The sequence below is a fragment of the Papio anubis genome, chromosome 11, assembly GCF_008728515.1.
Source record: "Papio anubis isolate 15944 chromosome 11, Panubis1.0, whole genome shotgun sequence".
NCBI classification, from domain to species: Eukaryota; Metazoa; Chordata; class Mammalia; order Primates; family Cercopithecidae; genus Papio; species Papio anubis.
Window position 1 is genome coordinate 36,650,727 of NC_044986.1, and position 26,287 is coordinate 36,677,013.

General features: G+C 38.4%; 1 protein-coding gene across 13 annotated transcripts in view; it reads right to left on the reverse strand.

Annotated features, from left to right (window-relative positions):
- Nucleotides 1-26,287, reverse strand: part of LCOR (ligand dependent nuclear receptor corepressor) — a 165,747-nt gene that overhangs the window by 15,931 nt on the left and 123,529 nt on the right. For 3 of the 13 annotated variants that reach the window (XM_031652149.1, XM_031652150.1, XM_031652148.1), the window contains one exon: nt 16,528-26,038. The exons of 9 other annotated variants lie outside the window; for them this stretch is intronic. In XM_031652149.1, coding sequence (XP_031508009.1) covers nt 25,069-26,038 — 970 coding nt within the window. In that variant the 3' untranslated portion in view covers nt 16,528-25,068. Of the gene's footprint in view, nt 1-2,922; nt 4,148-16,527; nt 26,039-26,287 lie in introns of those variants that run through there. One more of the 13 variants, XM_031652147.1, reaches the window with a different exon arrangement.

The following is a 26,287-nucleotide window of genomic DNA, read 5'->3' on the forward strand; positions in this document are numbered from 1 at the left end:
AATTTTTTGTATTTTAGTAGAGACAGGGTTTCACCATGTGGCCCAGACTGGTCTCGAACTCCTGAGCTCAGGCAATCTGCCCGCCTCGACCTCCCAAAGTGCTAGGATTACAGGCATGAGCCACCGCACTCAGCCGAGAACTTACAGTTTTAACATAGTTTCTCGGCATGACCAATTGGTCATGCTAATGCGGGAATCCTTCTACCCTTTCCTAGGAGCATAAAGGAATAGAAATCAATAACTTCACATACTTTAAAAGGTGAGATGACAAGCAAGTCCCAATTCACAGTCTCTTAAGTGAGGAGATAGCTATGAAGCCACACTAAACTGTACAGTAAACTGTACTTTACTTGAGTAAAGTCCCAATTCACAGTCTCTTAAGTGAGGAGATAGCTATGAAGCCACACTAAACTGTACAGGCCTGTCACTGCAAGTAGTATTGTATCTTTACTCAAGGCCCACTTGCTACATTCTCTAAGACCTTCAATACACCTTTTACAATCATCCACAAGAAATCATTCTATGTTAAAAACCCCTTTCCACCATTTAAGTAAGTCACCCAGGACAAATATTTAGAGCTTAGTGCAGACAGTGGGGACTGTGTGAAAGGGTGATGCTAGACTCAAGACATGCCACAGGCAATACCTGCTTAGACAGCCAGGCCTTTCACTAGCTGCTTTGTGCTTCTGGATGTCTGGGTTGTACTGAACCCATGCAGTAGGTATGCTCCAATTTCCTGGAGTTTTATATAATTTCTCAAATTTCCTCTCTCTCTGTACGGATTATAATTCCTCAGGAGATTATTATGTGACTTGCCATGAAATATGGCAATGCACAGAGGCAGCTTAAATGTATAGACAGATGTTTGATAATATCTTCTGGCTAATTCTTTTCTTCAGTCTTTTTCTGTCTCAGTCATGAGACACCTTTACAGGAAGGCTGACCCTAGACAACCCACGTCACCTCCTACCTTCCCACCCTCCACTGGCTTCTGAGCAATGGGGTCACAGAGGAAAAGAGCACAGGCTGTGGAATATGGAGATCCGAGATTCCACCTATGGCTCTGACATTTACTATCTACAGGATCTTAGGCAAGTTACTTCATCTCTCTGAACCTTGGTTTCCTCATCTGTAAGTTGGGACTGAATGTCAGTATCTCAAAGGATTGTTGTGAGATATTAGATAACATACATAAAACACAAAGCACAAAGCACAAAAGGGCAGGTGCTCAGACAATTTCAGTTTCTGTTCAGGACTTAGGGAGATCTTTAAGATCAAGTGGTGAAAAGGTTGCTGAACATGTCTAAATACAAAACCAAGAAATTAGTCAAATCTGTTGCTTAACCTAAACTGCTTTACCAGAGAAAAGGTTACACTGTGTTTTTGTTTGCACAACTAGCAAGAAAGCAGTTTTAGTCAGTAGTGCCATGGGTTTCTGAAAGGGCCTACATTAGACCATGGATTTGAAAGACTAGAAATGTCTTAGAAAATGCCTACCTCAAACTTTCCAATGATAACTGAATTGTGAATACACTAGGAAAAAAGATTATTATAGAAGTATTACAAAAGGTACACAAGTACGGTGAACTCTGAAGTACATGCTGGCGATGGGGACAAAATGTACCAAAGGAAAGAAAAGACAAAAGCAGCTAGAAAAAACCTACTGAGTACTTTTCTATTTGTAAAGCGGACTTAGTAAAAGTTTCAAAAAGGCAACATATGGAATAAGCTCCTCCTGCTTTGCAAGAATGGCAAATACTATCTTCTTCCTTTGGAACAGGCAAGACATCAGTGACACCCTTGGATGAGTTGACTGTTAGGACATTTCCAACTCTCTGACTCAATGAGATGTACAAGGGAGCTCAACAGACTCCTCATACAGCTGCAGACTTTTCTGTTCATGGAGCAGGCAGGAGGAGGCCCCTGCTGAAGGACCCCTGGACCCCTTTAGGAGGACCTTTGTCGCTATGTCTATCAGATGAAAGCAACAGCACAGTATGTGTTACAGGCTACAGTACGAGTGAGGAGGTGGAGAACCAGTAGGTAGTCCTGCTGCTTACTAGTTACGTGACCTTGTCCAAAACACTTAACCACGTCGGGTCTTAGTAGAGTACCTGCCCCATCTACCACTTGGAAATTCTCCAAGGAAAAACCTACAAAGCTTATACAAATATCAGCTACTATTACTGTCAGTGAATCAAATTAAAAGTGCTTCAGTAAAAACCACTGGGCTAGCTGGGCTTGCTAACATGAGCCTGCAGTCCCAGCTACCTGGGAGACTTAAGGTAGGAGGATCGCTTGAGCTAAGGGGGTCGAGGCTGCAGGGAGCTATGATCATGCCACTGCACTACAGCCTGAGTGACAGAGTGAGACCCCACATCAAAAAACAAACAAACAAACAAACAAACTTGGAGATCAAGAACATGCATTAATGCTTTCTTATAACCTAAAAGGAGCACATTTTCTGGATAAAGTTTAACCTTCAAGTACCAAACATTTTAAAGCAAATATTTAAAGATTCAAATTTTTTCTGACGGAAGTCTTAAAAAATTATATCATCTTGGAACATAATTTATTCTTCCTGATACTTGGGATCATTACCATATGGACTATTACTGAAGTTTGGCTATTATTTTTATTATACTAAATTGAATTAGATTAATAGTTTGGGGGGCGACTCAATTAAGTCTGACTTCCTAAAAAGCCACAGTGGTGGCCTGTATTGTATTAAATCTTCTTTCTTATTGGCTTCCAAACAGTGGCTGATCTTAGCAGTCCTACTTCTAACTTTAGGAAAGAATTTTACTCACTAGCTGAGAAGCCATATCCCAAGTGCCAGAATGGTACTTTAAGTAAAAATAAATAGGCTCTGAATGAAAGCTTGAGGAACAGTTTTAGGGGTAAGTAAATGAATTTTCTAACCACAACTTCTGCTGCTCAGAAGCCTTTATTCCTTAGTTCCTGGTTCTTGGATATGTTCCTGAAGTTTCCAAGGTAGGTGACTATAAATAAGTGGGATGCCTTTTCAATGCATCAAAGAACATACTCCAAGTGCATTTTAGCAATACACAAAAAAAGGTTGACAAAGGTCTGTGAAGAGGGTAAAGAAATATGGCATCTAATTGTAAAATACTGAAGAGAAAAACGGTTCTTCCTAATGCAAGAAGCACAATCATTACCTAACTCTTTGCAAAAATTTTCTAGGTACTGCTTCATGCCTATAGCTGGGTTCTGGAAGCAAGCTTTAGTACTTGGAATTAACGAGATGCCTGGGGATGAATGACATTGAGGTATGCAGGCAGTAAGAAGACAGAGTGCTATGAAGAAAGCTGAAGAAGCACTTTCCTCTAAAGTGATGCTCACACAGAATAAATGAGTAATAATTTAGTCCACAGGTATTATCTAACCTCCTTTATGATTGTGAGACTCTAATCTGCTGCTGTCCCATGTTTCAATAACTTAATAGCACCCCAATATCTTCATTACCTTTAACTAATGGAAGCTCTTCCAAAGGGCCGTGCAGCCAGCCCTGAAGCAACAACTGCGGCCGTATGGCTCAAGCTAGTCCCCATTAGACAGCCACAGGTAGGTAGGAATGTACTTCACAATCTTACGGCAAGAGGCAGTGGCGCCTTCAATGCCACCACTAAGGCATGCTAAAGAAACATGTTCAGGATCCACTGAACTCTAACCTGGAACAATGTAATACAGCATATGGATACTAAAAAACAGTAGCATCAGAGAGACTGACACAGGCTACAGCAACCTTAAGAGACACTTAGAGCAGTAGTTTGTGGAAGCTCAGGAGAATGAAAAGAATAAACTTTTCTTTCCACAGAACTGCAAATGGCAACCTCCAGAGAAAATGGCATCAACAAAAAAGACCATTTGTATGTTTTCCTCATAAAAAGGATCAGGGACAATGTATAAGAGCAGGTATCAGGGTATTCTTGTCAGCCTGTCACTGGCCAGCTCAAAACCACCCCACCTGGTTTGATTGCATTATTTCCTGAAAATCCTAAGCCACTGTGCTCGGTAAAACTCAATTATCTGGGGCCTTGTGTGTGTGGGTATATACATATACACACATAAGGAGTTTCGCTCTTGTTGCCTAGGCTGGAGTGCAATGGCATGATCTTGGCTCACTGCAACCTCCACCTCCCGGGTTCAAGCAACTCTCCTGGCTCAGTCTCTGAAGTAGCTGGGATTACAGGCGCCCATGACCACATCTGGCTAATTTTTGTATTTTTAGTAGAGACAGGGTTTCGCCAAGTTGGTCAGGCTGCTCTCGAACTCCTGACCTCAGGTGATCCACCCACCTCGGCCTTCCAAAGTGCTAGGTGTGGGCCACTGCGCCTAGCCAGGGTCTTGAATATTTATCCTATAATTTTTATCTTGTATTGACTTTGTCTTGTTTTTGTCTTAGCTTCCCAAGCAGATGTAAGCTACTTGAGCGCAGGTAGGGATCATGTTTCATGTTTCATGTTTTCCTGTTTTCTCCTAGCAAAAAAGAGGAGAGGAAAAAGGGACATCTAGATCTAGGATGCTTCCTGAGTTTTCATCCTGGGAGCACCATTTACTCAGAAAGGAATAAAGGTAACAAAGGTAGTGGCTGGTGGTTGTTAGGGTGTGTATGTTTCTGAAGAGCTCTGTACTATATGTATTAGGAGATTTACACGATTCTGAATCTGAGATGTAGGTAGGCAACTAGACACATAGGCATGATGAACCCACTAATAGCTTCCCTTCGATCTGAGGGGCCTTCACATTAATAGTAACCTTTGTCCAGGTGTCATTAAAAAGCCCTGTCATAACAGCTAACTTTACAATATAGCAATAAAATCAGTTTTGGCTGTGCCTCAAAGTTATCCAGCTTCCTACTTTTTTCCCTAGAATTTTTCTCAATAGCACGTAAGTATTTATTTTATTATTTTATTTTGAGATAGAGTCTCCCTCTGTCGCCCAGGCTGGAGTACAGTGGTGCAATCTCGGCTCACGGCAACTACTGCCTCCTGGGTTCAAGTAATTCTCGGGCCTCAGCCCCCTAAGAAGCTGGGATTAGGCATGTGCCACCACACCCAGCTAATTTTTGCATTTTTACTAGTGATGTAGCGATGGGGTTTCACCATGTTGGCCAGGCTGGTCTTGAGCTTCTGACCCAGTGATCCACCAGCCTCGGCTTCCCAAAGTGCTGGGATTACGGGTGTGAGCCACCGCACCCAGCCAATAGCACCTAAGTTTAGATGAATTTCACTTTATCATTTGAATATTTTAAAAATAAATCTTGACTTCCTGATATTTAATTCTATTACTATTTTTTATGTTAAAAAATAGGTGTGGCCGGGCGCGGTGGCTCAAGCCTGTAATCCCAGCACTTTGGGAGGCCGAGACGGGCGGATCACGAGGTCAGGAGATCGAGACCATCCTGGCTAACACGGTGAAACCCTGTCTCTACTAAAATACAAAAAAAATTAGCCAGGCGAGGTGGCAGGCGCCTGTACTCCCAGCTACTGGGGAGGCTGAGGCAGGAGAATGGCGTGAACCTGGGAGGCGGGGCTTGCAGTGAGCTGAGATCTGGCCACTGCACTCCAGCCTGGGCAACAGAGCCAGACTCCGTCTCAAAAAAAAAAAAAAAAAAGGTGTTAGCCAGTTCTTCCTCTTTTAAACAGCTTGTCTTTACTTTTGCTTCTAGTTATTCAATTTTTCCAAGACCTTAGATTTGTAACAGACCCTAAATATAGCATTTGCATTAACTTAGAATATTGTTGGGCAGCTAGTAGGGAAACCAGAAAGAGGTGATTTTCTGTCCTGCAAACCATTTCCTCAACTTGGCCTAAGGTCCAGGAAGCACTGTTTTAGTTCGGTGCAGATTATAGTCTGTATCATATGATGTCCTTCACATCTGACTAAATAAGGTCTTTATAAGAACAGTAATTCATAACAGATGTTGAAATGACTTGAGCTCATGCTAGTTCATGCTGCTTCTGCTCACTAAGAGGACTCTCTGTAATAGTCAAGTGAATTATTCGTTAATCAGAAATACCTGAAAACCACCACTAAAGCACAGTGAGATCCTAGGGATTGGTAATGGGAGGAAGTACTCCCACTTCTCATAAAGGAAAAGAAAAAACTGGATTTCCAATACTTGAACTAGTTTTCAGTTTATCTCCTTGGTGAGAAACGGTGTGCATGACCTTGACCACTGTCTTCCTATCTTCAGTTCCATGCCTAATTGTTAAGGGTGTGGTAAAAGGATAAGATAATATTCATAAACCCTTTAAAAGCTACAGTTTAAGAATGATTGTTGTTTCATAACCCCATCTTTAATGATTTACTCAATGATATTTATCTACACCACAAGTTAGACGTAGCTGAACTTGCCTACCAAATCAATAATACGACATCTAATTCCTGATGGAAAGCATTCCTGTGGTTAATACTGGTGGGTGGGCAAAGCTTATGTTATCTTAGGGTAAAAGATCAAGTGGAGAAGAGATGTGGCATGGAGGTGAAGTGACAAGTCTGAGAGTCTAGAATTTGGGAGTGACGAATTGAGGTGTTTACTCTCTAACTACCAATAACTGCTTGATGGGCAAAGGCAATATCACTGATGACCAAAATACATTCTTCTTGACAAAAAAGATCAACAGCCACAGTGAATGATGTTTAGATAGGGGCTAATCTTAATAGCAGAAACAGGGAGTCCCAGGAAAACAGAAGGGGAAAGCAAGCTTTAGAGAGCTGACTATAGTCAAGAGTTGTAAATTACTATGGCTTGACTCTTTAAATAAAACATAAAAATGCTTCCTCACCCCTCTTCAAGGCATAACAGTTATATTTTTTGCCAGACAATAATCTGAAATTCTGTCCCCTAATTTTCTCACTTCTTCTCCTTTAAGCACAGAAAGTATTAGCCAGGAGGGCTTGAAAAAATCTGCTGACAAGTCCCTGCTCTACAATGAGAAATTTATCTGCTCTTGGCTATTTCACATCTGTGTATCCTCCACACCTGACTATAAGGATATTCCAAGGGGTATGACAAAGTTGTGTACACATAATGGAGAAGGTTGGGATGGGGTGTGGAAATTTTATTTTTCCACTCTTTAGAAAGCCATAGGTGTACTTTAAAACCCCTGAACAAACTTTTCTTTCCACAGAACTGGATTAGGAGAAGCAGTGAAAGGGTAGGCAAAAGTGAATACAGGAAAGTGAGAAATGAAGTTAAATATGGGATTTCCAGGTGGTTGAAATCCAAGTTATCTGAATTTGGATGTAGACAGAACCTAGATACAGAAAAAGCAATTCTCAAAATTGGGGTTAAATTATCCCCTTTCTGATCTCTATGAGATCAGAATCATAGAGAATGGCGAGGGGTTGAAACCAGGCTGTATCTCTTCACCCCTATAAAAGTCCCAGCCTCAGTGACTCACCATTGCTAATGGCAACATGGTATTTGTTCAAGTGTATGGAGGTACTGATCTAAAACAAAAGGCATGCAATCCCTTTGTAATAGCTAAGTTTACCATGTTCTTAACCATGTTCACTGAAAGAGCAGAATTAAGGTTAAAAAATCACGAATTAATAATCGAAACTGGGGGAAAAATAGGTGTTTCAGAGGAAATTTACTGAGCATGAAGTCATAGTTTGCTAGCTTTCTGTATCTTAAGGCTTAATATCCCATAGATCTCCTAAATATCATAGAAGCACTTTAAAGCTTATATATTGTATCTCCTATTTTTCTTCATTTTCAGTAGATTGTCAAATTTATTAAATTACAATAAAAAATATAAACTATGAAGAAGATTCTCATGTTCATTCTTTAACATATTTTTACCCTACAGACAAATGTACCCAGGATGCCAAAATATGGTCAGAAAGTTACTTGGAGAGCCGGAAGTCAGAGCAAGGATCACTAAGCACAACAGGTCAATGCCTCCATCTGCTCTCTGGAAATGAAATAGCCTCACAAAACAGACATCTCTGACAAACTACTTCTATGGTTTTTCCCCCTACCAAATTGACTTTTGTTTTTAACTTCATCATCCTTGGTAAGACTATGCAAAATCTAAGGTATATATAGTGTCAATTTAAAAAAAAATTGAGAGATGTGAGATTTTGGACTGGATAACATACATTTAAAAAAATTTTTAATATTTTTAATATTTTACCCCTTTACCTCATTGATATTCATAGGGTGAGCAATAACACTAAATTTTTACTTTTTAAGTATTTTTATTTTTTAAAGTATGAGGATAAGCAAGGTATTTTATATTTATCATCCTCTCTGGGGCACTATAGGAATTAATAGTCCTTTATAACTATTCCCTACCCCACTCCTCTCTAGAAACACTCAAGGCTACAGCTGCAGATGTTCTGGGGGTAGGACTGAACTAAGTATTAATAAAATCATCTCTACATTCAATTTTTTACTCAGGAATCTTGGAGGACAAAATGTAACTGAATGTGTAGGCACACATGCAGACATAAGAGTTATAAGGCCTGTTATTTAGATTTTCTATGCTATATATTCTATCTCAATTTAGATATTTATTCTACCTCAATTTTTATTATTAGTTTCCTCACTTCCTTTGTCTCCAATACACCATCCAGTTTAACTACAAGGGTTGACTTTCTTTGGAAAATGCTATATTGTATATCTCTGTCCCTAGTTTCTCCTCATTTTAGAGTAAGCATCACATTATCCAGAACCGCCATCTTCCTAAAGCCCAAATCTCATCTGGTTACTTTCTTGCATGAAACCCCTATAAGCTCCCCACTGCTTACACAACCCTCCTCAGCACCCTGTCCCTGGTGCTGCATTAGGTAGTTTTTCCTCTACTCTCAGTCTGCTTGCATCTTTTGTTAAACAATACTTTATGCTGCATGGTAACTATTGACCTAACCGCCTTCTCCATGGACAGTGAACCTCCTGTAGGTCAAGGACTTTGTCCTTTTCAACTTGGTAGCCTCAATGCCTAAAGCCTGGGGCTCAGCTCATGGCAGGCATTAAGTCAGTCACAAATGGACTATTCAAATAAATTACTATGTAGTGAAAATAATTCTCCCAAATGCATTTTTCAAGGGAATTGAAAGGGGTAGAGGAAACATTTTTACATATAATCAGAAGGGAAAAGAATAACCTTTCAATAAAAATGAGTTCAACGAGCCAGGGAAAGAAGGGAATTTTGAAGGGCAGACAATAAGAATGTAGGTTTTGACTAAGCACACAGGCAGTCCAAGTGTGCTCTCTAAGGTACCAGAAAAACTGGGATGAAAAGGAATGGTTTACGTAACGGCTCTAAAATGCCACTAGGTTTTCAACAGCCATTCAGAACAAGAAATGCTTTTTACAAAGTGACCCAGTACACACATTCCAGTTTGTATGTAGATATGTATAATGATACAAGTTTCCATGAAACATTATCTTTACTATAATCCTATGTACTCTGATTCTATTTCTTTTTTAAAATGCTGGCTACAGCCGCCCATGGTGGCTCACGCCTGTAATCCTAGTACTTTGGGAGGCTGAGGCAGGAGGACTGCCTGAGCTCAGGAGCTAGAGACCAGCCTGGGCAACAGGGCAAAACCCCATCTCTACTCAAAACACAAAAAATGAGCTGGGTGTGGTGGCACATACCTGTGATACCAGCTATTCGGGAAGCTGAGGCTCAAGAATCACTTGAACCTGGGAGGTGGAGGCTGTGGTGAGCCGAGATCATGACACTTCACTCCAGCCTGGGTGACAGAGTGAGACTCTGTCTCCAAAATAAAATAAAATAAAAATAAAAATAAAATAAAATAAAATAAAATAAAATAAAATAAAATGCTGGTTAGGTTCTTACAATCCATTAATAGGCTGTAGCTGGTCAACCCAATTTGAAAAAATACCTGGTAGGTAGAGAAGAAATCCAAGAAGATACATATTTTTTCTTAATCCATGTCTGTCTAGTCAAAATTACACTGCCAGGTCTTCTTGGCAAAAATACCTCAAGTCGATTTATTTTTTACTCTTATTTATTTTTTGAGACGGTGTCTCACTCTGCAGCCCAAGCTGAAGTGAAGCGGTGTGATCTCGGCTCACTGCAACCTCTGCCTCCTGGGCTCAAGCGATTCTCGTGCCTCAGCCTCCAGAGTAGCTGGGAATACAGGCAAGTGCCACCACACCCGTTTTTTTTTTTTTGTATTTTAGTAGAGACAGGATTTCACCGTGTTGCCCAGGGTGATCCTGAACTCCTGAGCTCAGGCGATCCACCCGCCTTGGCCTCCCAAAGTGCTGGGATTACAGGTGTGACCCCTAGCCTGGAGTCAATTTAATAGTTGTTGAAGGCTGGGCATAGTGGCTCACACCTGTAATCCCAGCACTTTGGGAGACTGAGGCGGGCAGATCATGAGGTCAGGAGATCGAGACCATCCTGGCTAACACGGTGAAACCCCGTCTCTACTAAAAATACAAAAAAAAAAAAAAAAAAAAAAAAAATTAGCCGGGTGTGGTGGCGGGCGCCTGTAGTCCCAGCTTCTCAGGAGGCTGAGGCAGGAGAATGGCATGAACCTGAGAGGTGGAGCTTGCAGTGAGCTGAGATCGCACCACTGCAGCCTGAGTGACAGAGCGAGACTCTGTCTCAAAAAAAAAAAAAAAAAGAAAAAAAAATTGTTGAAATGAGTACCTCTAAACTATATCAGCTGTGATCTGATCTGTTGGTTTGAAATCCACAGAACCCCTAACTGATAAAACCACATTAAATAGGCAGAATTGTCCCCAACTTCTTCCACTGGAAAAGTTTTGATAATTAAACATACACATTCACACCCTCAGCTCTTAGATCATTGTTCAAACTCTACTACCCATGCAAAAAGTCTACAAAGCATGTACAACTTCAACCTTAAAGCATACAAAAAATTTTGTATACAATGGAAATGCACACAGTTAATTCTATGACTTTTAAATTTCTAATCTTAAGCATCTTCTACTTCCAAACAACTTTTATTCCATTTTAGTCTCTGAAAAGAAACAATAACTAATGGTTTGATTATATTACCCTAAAACAGTACCATGAAATGCAGGAAAGCAGCATTCCAGGTTTCAATCACAGTCCCAATATTTTTATGTTCTTGAACAAGATTGGCTGCCCTTTGCTTCAGTCTAATATGAACACAACGACCTTACTCTCAATGTTCTAATCAATACAGTTTCTTGCATAATGTCAATCTGACTTTCTCACTCTTCTATCCCTCACACTAAATTCATGCCCATCACGTGCTGTCAACGCCTTTCATTTATAGAACACTTGCAAAGAGCCTGCCACAGTGCTATTTTACACAACAGAATCTCATTTAAACCGTATAGCAAATCTATGACCCTCTTTCACAGATAAGAAAACTGAAACTCAGGAAGGTTCAATAACTTGTTCAAGATCACGTAGTAAGCAAGTGAAAAGGCTGAAATTTTTTTTTTTTTTTTTTTTGGAGACAGGGTCTCTCACTTTGTCACCCAGTCTGGAGTGCAGTGGTGCCATCAGGGCTGACTATAGCCTCTATCTCCTGGGCCCAAGTGATCCTCCCACCTCACCACCCAAGTAGCTGGGACTATAGGCATGAGCCACCAAGCCAGTTAATTTTTCTATTTTTTGTAGAGACGGGGTCTCACCATGTTGTCCAGGCTGGTCTCAAACTCCTGGGCTCAAGTGATCCTCTCATTTCGGCCTCCCAAAACACTGGGATTACTGGCGTGAGACATGGCATTTAACACTGGGCCCATCAAATCCTCTCTCTCAAACTTGGGGTATTCTCTCCTCTCCTATCCATGCCCTGCCTATTCTTCAAGACTCATTTCCTTTATGAGGGCTTTCTGAAAGTCACCTATTAATGTTGATTTTTAACACTGAAGTTTTATATGCTTTCAATATTTTTATGGCTAATTTCACAAAACAGATTTCATTCTCTTCCTAAAAAGCAGTGTTAAGTTTGCTCAAGAGCTGAACTCAATAGTTAAAATTTAATAAGTTAAAACTGAATCTAATGGAAAATTATTAGCAGGTACAATCCCTAATTCTAATTGTAGCTTGAGTCAAGAATGCCAAGTGGTACAGAGATAAGTAAGATGGTATGAAATCATGAGTATTATGGGCAACTCATTGTGTGAGGTGGGATAAGTCCCTCAAGGTTCCAAGTTCCATGTTTTTCACCTAAAAAAATGAAAAAGTAGAATGGGATCAACAGTACTTCTTCATCAGCGGGTTAATAAAAACTTTCTGTGGTCACAACATGAATGTACTTAACAATGCTGAGCTGTATACTTGAAAATGATTAAGATGGCAATTTTAATGCTTTCTTTTAACCATAATAAAAAACCTGAAAAACTTCCTGTGGAGCATTTTGAAAATACTGAACATGTCTAAGCTGCATTCCTATAAACTGATTCAGTGGATCTAGTCTAGTGTAGGACACAGGCATCTATATTTTTAAAAGGTTGATTCTGCTTAAGACTGATTATATCTGATGATTCCCAAGACCCTTAGTGCTCTAATATTCAAGGTAGACCTACCCTGCACACAACAGAAATAAAAATTATGAATAACATAACTTAAAGTGACTTTTCAAGTTAATATTTGCAAAAGTATCATCATATTCATATACCGTTCATAACAAAACTTAAAATAGACTTTGTTTTAAATAAAAGGCATCTAAACATGACATCCAGATCTTTTTTTCCTTTAGAAAATATTTCAATGGAAAGGTGAGACCTGGGTTTACAAGACCTTATTCAATGAAGTTTCTACTGTATTTCCCAATGTTTGTACAGATACGATTTGCATATTTGTCTCACATTAAATAGAAAATAACATTTTCTATCATTTTAAATATTTCAACTCAGAGTTGAAATAAGGTCTAAAAACCATTCAGTCTGTAACACCTTCACTTTACAGAAGGAAAAACAAGTGATCTTTCTAGTGTACCAAGTTGAAAGATAACTTTAAAATAATAATCCAGGCAAAGTGTGTTGGCTCACGCTTGTAATCCCAGCACTTTGGGAGACCAAGGTGGGCAGATCGCTTGAAGCCAGGAGTTCCAAAACAGGCAGGCCAACCATGGTGAAACTCCGATGCTAATGAAAATATAAAATTAGCTGGGCATGTTGGCACACACCTATAACCCCACCTACTCGAGTGGCTGAGGCATGAGAATCGCTTGTGAACCTGGGAGGTGGAGGTTACGGTGAGCTGAGATCGCACTGCTGCATTCCAGCCTAGGAGACACAGGCAGACTCTATTTCAAAAAGTATCAAACCATTACCACTCCATACTGCTGATAAACAACAAACATTAAAAAATGACTAGTCGGCTGGGCGCGGTGGCTCACACCTGTAATCCCAGCACTTTGGGAGGCCGAGAAGGGAGGATCACGAGGTCAGGAGATTGAGACCATTCTGGTTAACACGGTGAAACCCCACCACTACTAAAAATACAAAAAAATTAGCTGGGCATGGTGGCAGGCACCTGTAGTCCCAGCTACTCGGGAGGCTGAGGCAGGAGAATGGCATGAATTTGGGAGGTGGAGGTTGCAGTGAGCCGAGATAGCGCCAGAGTAAGACTCCATCTCAAAAAAAAAAAATAAAAATAAAAATAAATAAATAAATAAATAAATAAAAACGACTAGTCAAGAAACAGTAGTATTCTTACATGCCTATAAAACCTATAAAACCTCTACAGTCGACCAGGCATGATGGCTCATGCCTATAATCCTAGCACTTAGGGAAGCCAAAGTGGGAGAATCACTTGTGCTCAGGAGTTCGAGACCAGCCAGGGCAACATACTGAAACCCTGTCTCCACCAAAAAATTGTAAAAATTAGCCAGGCATGGCAGCACGTGCCTGCAGTCCCAGCTACTCAGGAGGCTGAAGTAGGAGGATCATGTAAGCCCAGCAGGTCGAGGCTGCAGTGAGCCGTGATCACACCACTGTACTCCAACCTGGGTAATAAGAATGAGATCCTGTCAAACAAAGGAAGTTCAGTGATTTGTAAGAATCTGATAAATAAAATTCTGTGCTAAAATGCTTACCTTTTAGAAGCAAATAAAGTGAACACAATGTAACAAGAGCTCTTATCTACTATATTACTTAACACTTTCTATTAAAAAAAGGATTATTCACTCATTTCAGCTACAAAACCTAATACCACATGACCTGAGCATATGCTGTTATATTTGAATACAGTGTTTGGTGAGAGTCCTTAGGGGGAAAAAATTCACAACTCCAGGATATGGCAAAAAAAAAAGTTTCCGTTTTCTGCATTTCACTTCCCTTATGCAATCTCCCTAATTTCCACACCTGTTAAGATATAGGGCCCCCTGAATTAATTTCCAAAATAGCAGCAGAATCAGAGAAAATTCCAGTTTAAAAAGAAAAAGTCCTTTCTTTAAATAGGGCCTTTATAACTGAAAAGCTGAATATCAATTTGAAGATAGGATCACTAAAATAAAGCAAATTCATTTACGAGATGCGAAACTGTAATCTTACTACTGATCTGGCCGCCAGTTTATAATGAATAATGGCAGGAAATGACAATAAACAAACAAGCTATGGCCTTTGGAACTTACAGTGAAATAATTAGCTTTCTAAAAAAAATTTGATTAAGTATGTGGCATAATTAAGGGGAACAAATAAAGCCAACAGAACAAGTCTGTAGTACTAATATAAACTGCTATTTTATAAACATCAGACCAAAGGCAGAAAACAGCTAGATAGCCAGTCTGTGTGTGACAAAAACTATTAAAAGATAAACTAGACCAATTAACAACAATAGCATCATCTTTAAATATAAAACACCATTAGAGACCAGGCGCGGTGGCTCACACCTGTCATCCCAGTACTTTGGGAGGCTGAGGCGGGTGGATCATCTGAGGTCAGAAGTTCAAGACCAGCCTGAGTAATATGGTGAAATCCCGTCTCTACTAACAATACAAAAAAAATTAGCCGGGCGTGGTGGCATGAGCCTGTAGTCCCAGCTACTCGGGAGGCTGAGACAGAAGAATTGCTTAAACCCAGGAGATGGAAGTTGCAGTAAGCCAAGATCGCACCACTGCACTCCAGCATGGGTGACAGAGCGAGACTCCATCTCAAAAAACAAAACCAAAACCACCATTAGAAATTATCAACAATGGCCGGGCGCGGTGGCTTAAGCCTGTAATCCCAGCACTTTGGGAGGCCGAGAAGGGCGGATCACGAGGTCAGGAGATCAAGACCATTCTGGTTAACACGGTGAAATCCCATCTCTACTAAAAAAAAAATACAAAAAACTAGCAGGGCGAGGTGGCGTGCACTTGTAGTCCCAGCTACTCGGGAGGCTGAGGCAGGAGAATGGCGTAAACCCGGGAGGCGGAGCTTTCAGTGAGCTGATATCGGGCCACTGCACTCCAGCCTGGGCCACAGAGCGATACTCCATCTCAAAAAAAAAAAAAAAAAAATCATCAAAAATCACTTCAAACTGCCTACAGGTAATTATATTATGAGCCTGAAAAAGTAGTTTTCTGAAATACATTTCTCTTATTTCTAATCATAATGTACTAGAATTCAGCTCTCCTAACCACTTTAGAAAAGGCACCACTTTATAATGCAAAGCTTCTTTATAATTTCTAAAAACAATTTAAGGCCGGGCGCGGTGGCTCACATCTGTAATCCCAGCACTTTGGGAGGCCAAGGCGGGTGGATCACGAGGTCATGAGATCCAGACCATCCTGGCTAAGTGGTGAAACCCCATCTCTACTAAAAATATTGAAAAATTAGCTGGGCATGGTGGAGGGCGCCTGTAGTCCCAGCTACTCGGGAGGCTGAGGCAGGAGAATCATGTGAATCCGGGAAGTGGAGCTTGCAGTGAGCTGAGATTGGGCCACTGCATTCCAGCCCGGGTGACAGAGTGAGACTCTGTTTCAAAAAAAAAAAAAAAAAATTTAAATGTTGACCAACATATACCTGTTCTTTATGTGTTCTGGTAAAAGGAATTATCAGCATCCTGCCAAGAATGAGAACTACCATATAACCTTAATTGACTGACAATGTTGCTTTCATACGTATGCCTCAAGAAAACAGCAAACAAAAAATAGTCACTATTATTTTCTGATAAGGAATCCTGGCATTAAGTTTTATACTCTTAAGAAAATTATACAAAACTCACTCAAGACAGAAGGTATTATGAAAACATCACTGTATCTTGTTTAGTTGAATACATTTTTTAAAATGAATAATCCAATTATTCATTTGGATTCATTACCTCAAAGAAAACTGAGGTAATCTGAGTGCCAAGGTATCAAATGAGTAAAGACACTGTTACAAGGCAGTATTGCACCTGAATTATGAAAGCAGAATCTCATAGCAGCAACTTTAAGAGATTTCATCTAGAAAGAATTTATCACAAAAAATCACTAACTTTGATTACCATGTGTATTTAGAGTTGGAGTACAATCCAACTCTTACCCATTTTGTGAATTGTTTTCAAAAAGCACTAAAATCTTAGGAAGTAGAAACCAAGCTTTAGAAACAGTTTTTCACAACAAAATTTATTAGAAGAATAGTGGTTTTGCAAAGTCTAGCATCCAGTGAGAACTACCATACACAACATTACAGCTGGGAATGTTTCTCCAAAATGTCATGGTCAAATTATACAATGGAACCATTAAATCTTACACATGCACGAAAGAACTAGCGCTTTTGACGTACAATGCAAAAAAAAAAAAAAAAAAAAAGAGGGGGGACCACATGGATTAAAATTTTAAGTACTCATCACATACATTAAGACACAGTTTTAGTCCAGTCAAAAATCAGAACTGCATTAAAAAATTTAATGTAGTGCAATCAAACCAAAAAACTTAATTTGTGATCATAAGTGCTCTACTATATAAACATTGATCATAGCGAGGAACAAAAAGTTCAAATCACACAGTACAAAAAAAATCTGTAAATAAATATAAACTACAGTACAAGAGAAATATTAAATTATACAATTCCATCAAACTGTAAACAGTATATTGAAATGAGGTCCATAAGAGTAAAGGGGGTTCCTGTTTAGTTGTATGACACTTGAACTTCTAGAAATCTGAAAGATGCCATTTTCCATATCTCCAAAGACTATGGGTTTTATATGTGGAGAGAATTTATTTTAGATGTAAGATATCAAATATTAAAGCAGAGGAATAATCTATTTTGTTAACCACAGATAGTACTGCAGAAAACAAAAGCGATTTTAAGAGACAAGTCTTAACGTTAAAGATGCAAAGGACTAAAACACTGGAATTAGAACTTCGCATCAAAAAAACTTGTCACTGAGAACTTCAAGGCTACAAAATACACTGACAAAACTGTCTGCTGATATGCAGACCTAGACCTCTGCTAATTTTTTTTGACATTTTACATACTCATGTTACAACACCAACTTTGGCAGAATCACTACTGATAAACTCAAAGCACTCCTGGCCCAATGGTTCCATCACAGTGGCCAGTGCACAAAATTCTCTAAAGACATTGCATAAACTAGAATGTAGAGGTCAGACACCCAAGGACCAGTGCTTGAATTTAGTAGTAGTTATCGTGAAGAAGCAAGAGCCACATCAAGAAGGAACTGCATCTGTTAACAGCTTACAGAGCAGTTAGGAATGTCTTTTGTTTTAGTTGTGCTGGCTATTAGTGGCATTTAAAAATACATAGTTTAACTGTGTGTGTGTGTGTGTGTGTGTGTGTGTGTGTAGTGTGCTGGCTATACATTTATGTACTTTAAAAAAAAAATACACTGTTAACAGGAACCCCCATATTATCTGCTCAGTAGTAATAACTGAATATATAGAATGCCACTATAAGAGTGTGAGGCACCATGTGCTGGAGAGTTATATGCAGCTTTAAAATCTGTTTGGCTGAGTTATACCTGGATACCTGAACTGAGTTTTTAAAGTTGACATTCATCAGATGTGCTACCAGCACGTTGAAATAAAAGCAAAACAGAAAAATACAAGTCACTGTTAGGTTTAAGAATAGCATCAAAGTACCTGAATTGAGTGAGAAGAGTGTGTAAACTGTCCCTGAGGGTTTTTAAACAGTGTGTACAAGCTGGATTCCTAAGAACATTAGTTTTATTAAACAGTATGGACTGATAAAATACCAATGTCTGACAGCTTTAAGTGGAGGTTATAAAGAATTATATGCAAACACTCCAAATGTATAGTTTATACATTTTTTTTCAAAGCAGCAATAAGCTGCTGTAAAGTATACATCCCATCAGAACAAGCAACATGTGGGAATCAGATAAAGGTTTCTATCTTAGTCTGGTTTTCTGACAGCACGGCATATCAATATCCAATGACTATTATCATTCCTAGATCAGAATGTAACTAATTTCGACTAGCAATATAGGATTAGACTTTTAATCAAACACTTTGCTATTACATACTAAAATTCCTTAAAGTTACTAATGCTGGTAATACTAACCTAGTTAATCATCCCCCCCTCGTTTTAGAAATATACCCTTCCACAACTTAAAAACATTAAGATCCATTTTCAGTCCTCTGGTGTAAAAAGCATGTCAGTGAATTAATATTAAAAATTTACAAAGTAAAAAGGCTTGAATTTCAGCCAAAGATTCTAAATACTGCTCATTCCCTGAAGACTTAAAGGGGGAGAGAATCCCTACCCATTTTCCTAGTGATTTATTTTTCTAAAATGGTCTGAAACAAATTTTTATTTTGGGGAATCTTCCTCCTCACCTTCTCTCAAATTCCAAATTCTTAAGCTTGAAATGCTTAATAAGAGAAAATGAGGCAATCACTTGGAATTGCTAGAAAGGTACAAAATGTTATTGTCTTTTTTTAAAATAAGATTTATATAAATGTGATCTGACCCCATATTATGTAGTATGTTTTATATTTCTAAATAATCATCCTAAAACTTACAGTACCTAAGACTCTGAAGATAAATTAAGACTTTAGTGTTGTAACAGAAAAAGTGCTGAATTATCCCTTTTCTAGTACTTTAAACATTTTGGACAAGTGCTTTCCTAGTGACAGTGAAGTTTACTATATAACCTTCCACCACCAAGCAGGAAAAATAAAAAAAGCCACCTGGATGAAAAAAAAGACTTTTAGGAGTGTAGCACCGGGCATACCAAATAATAGAAGTTGTTTCGCTCATTCTGAGGGGGTAAAAATATTGTAGATTGAAATTCTATTTGGCTACTGACTGTTAAAAATCCCTGCTCTACTGTGTCAGTGTCCTGTGTCCAACTACCCCCAGCCCCCCACCCCTAGTCCCCTTACACACTATCCACTGAGAATCTAATCTCTAAAGAGATTATTTTAAAATTTATGTTGTCAGGACATACCTGAGAAAGGGTGCAATTATGCAGAACAAGGAACCCAAGACTGCACTAATACTGGTTACAGGTTCATAAATTCTTTCCCAAGACAAATCTAAAAAGTTTAAGAGGTATGGATCTTCAAATATGTCTTACTGCTTTAGATTTTTTTGGTATGTGTGTAGGGTCATTTCCAGTGTTGATCATCTTGAGCATGTTCAATGACAGTTCAAGATGGGGTAAAAAGTTCATTTCCACATTCAAATAATAGAGATTAAATATTATAATAATATTTGCTACATCCAATAAATCTATGATTAACTAAAAGTGCTTGCTTTTTAGCTTTTCTTGATACAGCTCTAAATGAACTGGAAACCGTAAAATTACCCCCCAAACAGCTGCAGAATTAGCTCATGCTCTATTGTCAAATCAACATTAATTAGCCTCGATTCTCATTTTTAAACAATCTACAAGATTTTTCTATCAAATCAAGATGGCCTAACTTCACCACATTATCTTGTGACTCACTTTTAGTATTACAGGGCAGAATTTTTAGCCTCTTCTCAGAAGTCTACATGCTTTTTCCATCCTACTCCACCCTCCCCACCCCAATCTCCTTCCGAACACTTAGGGCTTATAGCTACAGTGTTGTGTTACAGGGCTAACGTCTGCTTCTTTAAAAGGTGACTGCAAGATTATTCAGGAATGAGGATACGCAAATAATGTCCTCTATTTTTCTTTCCATCACCATGTTCACAAATGCTATTCAAGTCTCCAGTACAGAATTAAACCAAAATAAACTAAGAAGAAAGAGCCTGGAGTTCTGTCTTCTTTGTACCACAATTATATGTTTTTCCTTTCCAGATTTTGAAAGCAACTAATTTTCTTTAAAAAATTCCTAGATAGCTTAATAGTCTCCTAAATGGGCTGTTCTGCTGAAGCCATCAAGTTTTTAGTAATACTAGCCTGACCAAAGCATTAATGAAGACCAAATTCTAATTAAAGGTAACAAGGAAAACAATCTTTGATATCTTCAAGAAGGCCAAAATTTAGCGTATAACTTTCAATATCTCCTATAAAACATAAAGTGGAGCACAATTCTGTCTATTGCCATATTCTATCACCAATGACAGCAACCTGAATACACAGAAAAGACTGGTTAATATGAAAACAACCTCAATTTAATGAAAGAATTATAAAAGCAAAAATACATGGTCTCAAAAGGAAATCTACAAAGATAAAAGCTGTTAAAGAAAATGATGCCAATCTGTCATATAACTGCTATAACTACTCAAAATATTTTCAGCTTCTGACATCGAGCTGACTCAATTTGTTTTATGAAAAGAAATGAATCCATGCTTCACTATTATGGGTCAATGAGATGTAAGAGAATCACAAAGGCTTAGAACCAGGCCTGGCACTGTGTGCTTACTTGGGGGTAGAGGGAGAACAGATAGCTCACTAGCAGCTCAAAGGTTGCTATGTACTGCCTAATGACAGAAGGTAGTTATGATACTGGTGTTAACAGGTAGTTGTTTTTAGTCTAATTTAGAGTTCTCTCCGAAACTTGGGAACTAAACTTCTCATTGTGCCTTTTATAGTTTTTACCATCTGATCCCACATAGCTCATACTATAGCTAAGATAAATGTTGGGGAAAAGAAATGCCAATTGGTTGAGGTAATGGTTTATATAAGATAACCAGAGTTCTAAAAGCACTTCAATATCGTAAAGTAAAAGTGTACCAAATAAAGCTAATACACACTTCACACTTGTTGAGCTTGCTCACCAGAACTGAACAGTAATTAACTTCACATAAGGACCCCTATTATCACACAAAGCCTTACTCATATTCATGATCTGCTGCAGCAAAGGTTTATCAAGCAACATCTAAACTTCAGAACAACAAACTTAATATTAAAAAGTATTATACACAAATATAAATTATTTTTCCTGAAAGAGTGACCTTGTCCTTCATGGTATTTGGGGAACAGAAAAAAAGTGTAGAGCTCATCACAAACATAATTCAGAGTCACTTATAAGCCCACTGACCAAAGTAATATACTACATTACTGTCAAGCTGGATGACCACGCTGTCTCAGAAATGAGAAAGCTAAAAATAAAAATACCAACTAGATATCCTTGCACAGAATTAGTGTTTTTGATTTTATAGTGCCATAGCGTATCTACCCTATAATATCAAGGTTCTCTGAAAATGCAAAAAATTATTTTAAATACATTATTTCCTATCAATAGTTCCAAGAGTGTTATATATTAATAATTTAAGTAATGTTATCTGCCTACTGGAAAATGTGAGGAAAAATAGCTTTCATGACAAAGACAGTTGTGAACTACACTTTCCCATACCATAAAAATGGTCAACTGTTGTTTGGGCCATGCAAAACTCTGATTAGCAGAAATTAAGCGTGCTAATAGACCAATCTCTATTACACATTTGTGAGGACATCCCCAAACCAGAATATCTACACTGAAAGTGCCAATACAGAATAGTGGCGAATCAAGATATAAATCAAATATTAAGGAATCACTGCGGCACCAAGACTGCCAGTCAGCCGTGTGATGAGCCACCTCCGAGAAATACATGGTATAATGGAACTCTGAACACAAAATTTAACATTAAAAGTGCACCTGAATATTACAAACTAACTTTACAAAACCTATAATAAGGTAAAATATATATCTTTCGAAATATTCCAGCAGCTTTTTGTTTTTTTTTTTTAAGTTTTTCTTTTTTGAGAGGCTCATGAAATTTAAAAGGGACCACTAGCTAATTTCAACCATGCTTCACAAAACAATAATGGCTATTTTATATTGCAGTTACCAATGTAATGCAATTAGTGCTTTAAAATAATCTACACTCAAAAAAAGAGAGAGAAAGAGAGAGACCTTTGGAGGAAATATGCTTATTCAAAAGCTTCTTGGAAAAGAAAATTTACCTGAATATCAAGTCATGACTGATCTCAAGTGTAATGTTTAAAAGCTTCACAGACATGAATATTACAATCTTCAGGTCTCAGGACTTTTAATCTGAGAAAGTTTAGAGTTTGGTTTGTTTTTTAAATTCACTTTCTAACCAAAACAAATAATAGAAGTACTCAAATTTTCACTATTTACAACTCTCAGCCTACAATCTGAAATGACACAATACAAGTTCTCTTATTTAAACTGCAGCATTAAAGGGTAGGCACACCATTCTTCTGCTGCTCGATTGTCATCCACTGAAACACACATAGAAAATATTTATGTTAGTAAAATGATCACTCCATGTACACTACAATGACAAAATTTACATAACTCAACTCATACATCACTTATATAGACTACCACATAGGATTAAACCTCTCTGAACAGTAAACTCTACAAAAGTTGAACTTTTAGGGCCAGATTTTTAATGGGCCTTTAGTGATGTCTTTCTGAGAGGGGATAAAAGCAAGCACAAATTAATTTTCTCAAAGAACCTTTTTGCAGCAATCCTGGGCTACTGAATATCCCAAACATTACACAAAAAGGTACTATGGCTGCAATTAATTGTGTGCTGACAAATTCTTAAGTGTGTAACAAAGGAGGCGTTCCTTCATAAGCTTAGTCCTTTGCTTTCAGCAAACTTTCTAAGATTTCCTTCAATTGCAGATGAAAACCATACATTTCAAAAGGAATTTTTATTGCAACTTCCAGCTAGGTGACAAAATATTGTAGAATCATAAAATGCTACTGAACCCAAACTGTTTTTTCTGTTAAGAAGTCTAGAAATCGAAGGGGAAACAGGCTCAGTTATCCACTGATTAAACTGCTACACAAAATAACCAAATCAAGAGGAACCCACACCCAAGCTATGTCAAGAATGAGCAGTACATGTATTTTAATAACAGCAATGGTGTGCCTAACCTTTGAACACACAAAGGTGTGTTGAGGGAAAACTTAACCTAATTTAATTAGTTGCTCCAAAGTTTCCAGGCAAGAATTTATGCCTTGGAAATATCTGGACCTCCCCTCAAACTGTTAGTATCCATCTGAAATCAACATCTAACCAACGCTCCAAGTTTAATTTTATTTTAAATACTGAAACTCCAATGTTTGTTTTTGGTTAAGCATTTAGAAGGGCCTGACCACCTTTCTCAGCAGATTAGAATATACAGTATATGTGGTGTGGATTTTGTTTTGCACAAATAGTAATCTGATCACAATGAAAAATTAAATTCCATGGGCTTTGCTTATTCTTGCAAAAACCACAGAAAATAAACTTTCCTTACTTTCATTTTAAAAGCCCATCTCAAAAAAAGCTTAGATATTCTTCAAGGAGTGCTTATACAAACATGATCTCAAAGGTCCTGAACTGTGTGCTAAACAACCACGAATATCAGCTAATTATCAGAAAAAGTCAAGAAGGGGGTATTATGTAGGATGCCAAAAAAAGAGAAAACAATTCTAACCAACAAAATTAAAAAAAAACAAAAACAAACAAAAAAAAAACCTCTCCCACCCTTCTACTAGTATTTGGATCAGTTAAAAAAGGAATTCCAATGAGTTTGACTTCTGATTGAATTATTGTTAGAACTGATATGCATCCTAAATCTTATCAGGTTACCTTGGGGTTGTTTTTTTTCTCTCACTACAAACATGGATCCTTCATTAACGTGGATACTGGGCAGACTACTGAGGCTGTAAAATCTAAGTATCACTTTTGCAATATCATAATTAGTTACATACATTTCTTTCCCTATTTCTCCCATCCCCAATAAACAGATCTTGAATATCTTAATTTAGTTGCTTCAACGATACTCAGTCAGTTAGCACATCAATTCTGTAAAAGGACTGAAGATTACAAAGAAACCTAGTTTGCTAAAATGAGGCATCCTCCATTGTTTTATGTAATGTACCCTGACTGCTCCTGAGTAAATACGGAGCTCGTCCTCCATGAGATAAGGCTATATCCTCACTTGTTGGTGAGACCAAATTCTACCCTTAGAAAATCTCAAATGAAATTACAGCAAAGGTAGTGTTCAAAGTAATTAACTGAAGCATTTCTGAAGGTAGTGTGTGCACATTTTCCACCGCCTTCCCCTCTGGGTGAGCACTAATAGCTTGCTAATTTGTTAAGTAAATTTAATAGTGAGAAGAAAATTATAAAGTGTAACTATAAATGACCCAATAATTATGTCAGTGAATAACCAAATTTCTCAAATTCAAAGGTTCATTGTTCTTCTTAGTTTTTTCTTTAGTTTAATCCTTCAATTAGTTGAATCGTAGATGAAAAATGTGAGTAATTTTGTATTACAAGATGGCTTTCCAATTTGCAGTGATAAAGCTCCCAGTATGACAGACGTAGTTTCTAAAAGGGGGCTTTTTTTCCTCTTCTTTTTTAAAAAGTAAAAACAAATATAACTTAAGAAAAAACAAAAAAACAAAACAAAACAAAAAAGCATGCAGGCTCTACAGGCAAGGAGTCCACTTCCATGTATCTGTTCTCTGTGAGGTAACTCAATTCTCTTTTGTAGAGAAACATGCAAAAGGCCAAACATATTCCGAGCCATACTGCACATGAAAAATTTAAAATATGCAACATTCAGAATGCACATTTCATCTCTGTACACACAAGTCAATGCAAAATCTGCAAAGAAACAAGTGTCACAGTAAATGAAATTACGTGCAAGCAATGATAGCTGAACAATGATGCAGTAGTGCTCACCCAGTTTGTACAGTAATTGGCACTCTACAGTATTCCTACTCGTTTTTTGATTCATTTGCACTTTGTGCTGCCTCTCCCTGGGGATCTAATTCAATTTTTACAGAAACATCTGGCCCCTCCGACCTCATTAATTTCATCTTTTTCTTTGGAGGGTTTTTCAAAGTGCCCAGCCTCTCCTTTACTTTGTACTCCAGTGTACTGTGGGGAATCCCATAAATACTCTGAGCTTTGGAAACACTCATTTTTCCACTCATAACCACTGAGATTGCTTCCTCCAGTATCTCACTGTTGTACTGTCTGTAACGCCCTCTTTTCTTCCGAGGCTGCTTGGAGCCAGGGTCTCCTTCTTGATCCGATGTGGGATATGGCTGTCCAGAGGTAGACTGCTCAGCATCTGAGCCCCAAGAATCGGGTCCAGCATCTAACATGCTTTTTCTATTTTGTTTTGGAAGAATAGCCCTTAATTTTTTACTAAGCGCGCTCTCCGTTTGTGAACCCATTACCAAAGAGCTATAGCTGTACTGATCACCAGTGCGAGACTCCCAAGAAAGATCCATTCCTCGAACTTGTGGTATCTTTAAATCTACAGGAGATGAATGGCTCACATCCTTTTTTCCATCTTGTTTTGCTTGAAGTGCCATTTTTGGAAAAGCAGAGTTTTCTGCAAGAAAAGGAAGGTCACTGATGTTGCTGAGTGCACCATTTCCCCTAAACTTCATACGGCTGAGGTTGAACTCGTAATGTGGTTTTGCCCAAGAGGCTTCCCTGGATAATATTAAGTGTTGTCCATGATTCTGTAATCCAGATGGCCCAAGGCTGGCAGCTGTGGACAATTGGTTTCTGCTCAGTAGTTCTTCACTAATCTGCAGGGATCGAGCCAGTGGAACTTTGAGTGATGTGGAGTGTCCAAAACCTTCCCTGGTTCCATCCTGTAAGCTTCTTGGAGGTACCCCATCACCACTCCGAAGTCCGTCTGGGCGGTACTGGCTGGGTCTCCCAGGTCGCCTAATTGGATGGAAGGAAACTGATGTGAGCAGGACTTGCACAGGTAGGGAGGGATGGGTGAGGGGACCACTCCTTTATTAGAAGGCCTTGCTTGGGTAACATCACTTTGTGTTATTTATTTATTTTTCTCTAAAATTAAAAAAAAAATGGTCTCGGCAGTTAGTTTTAAAACTTGTTCACAAAAAAGGAAAAAGGAAAAAGAAAAAAAATCAGGAGCTTTTTGGGCAAAGAAAAATTAAACCTGTCAGC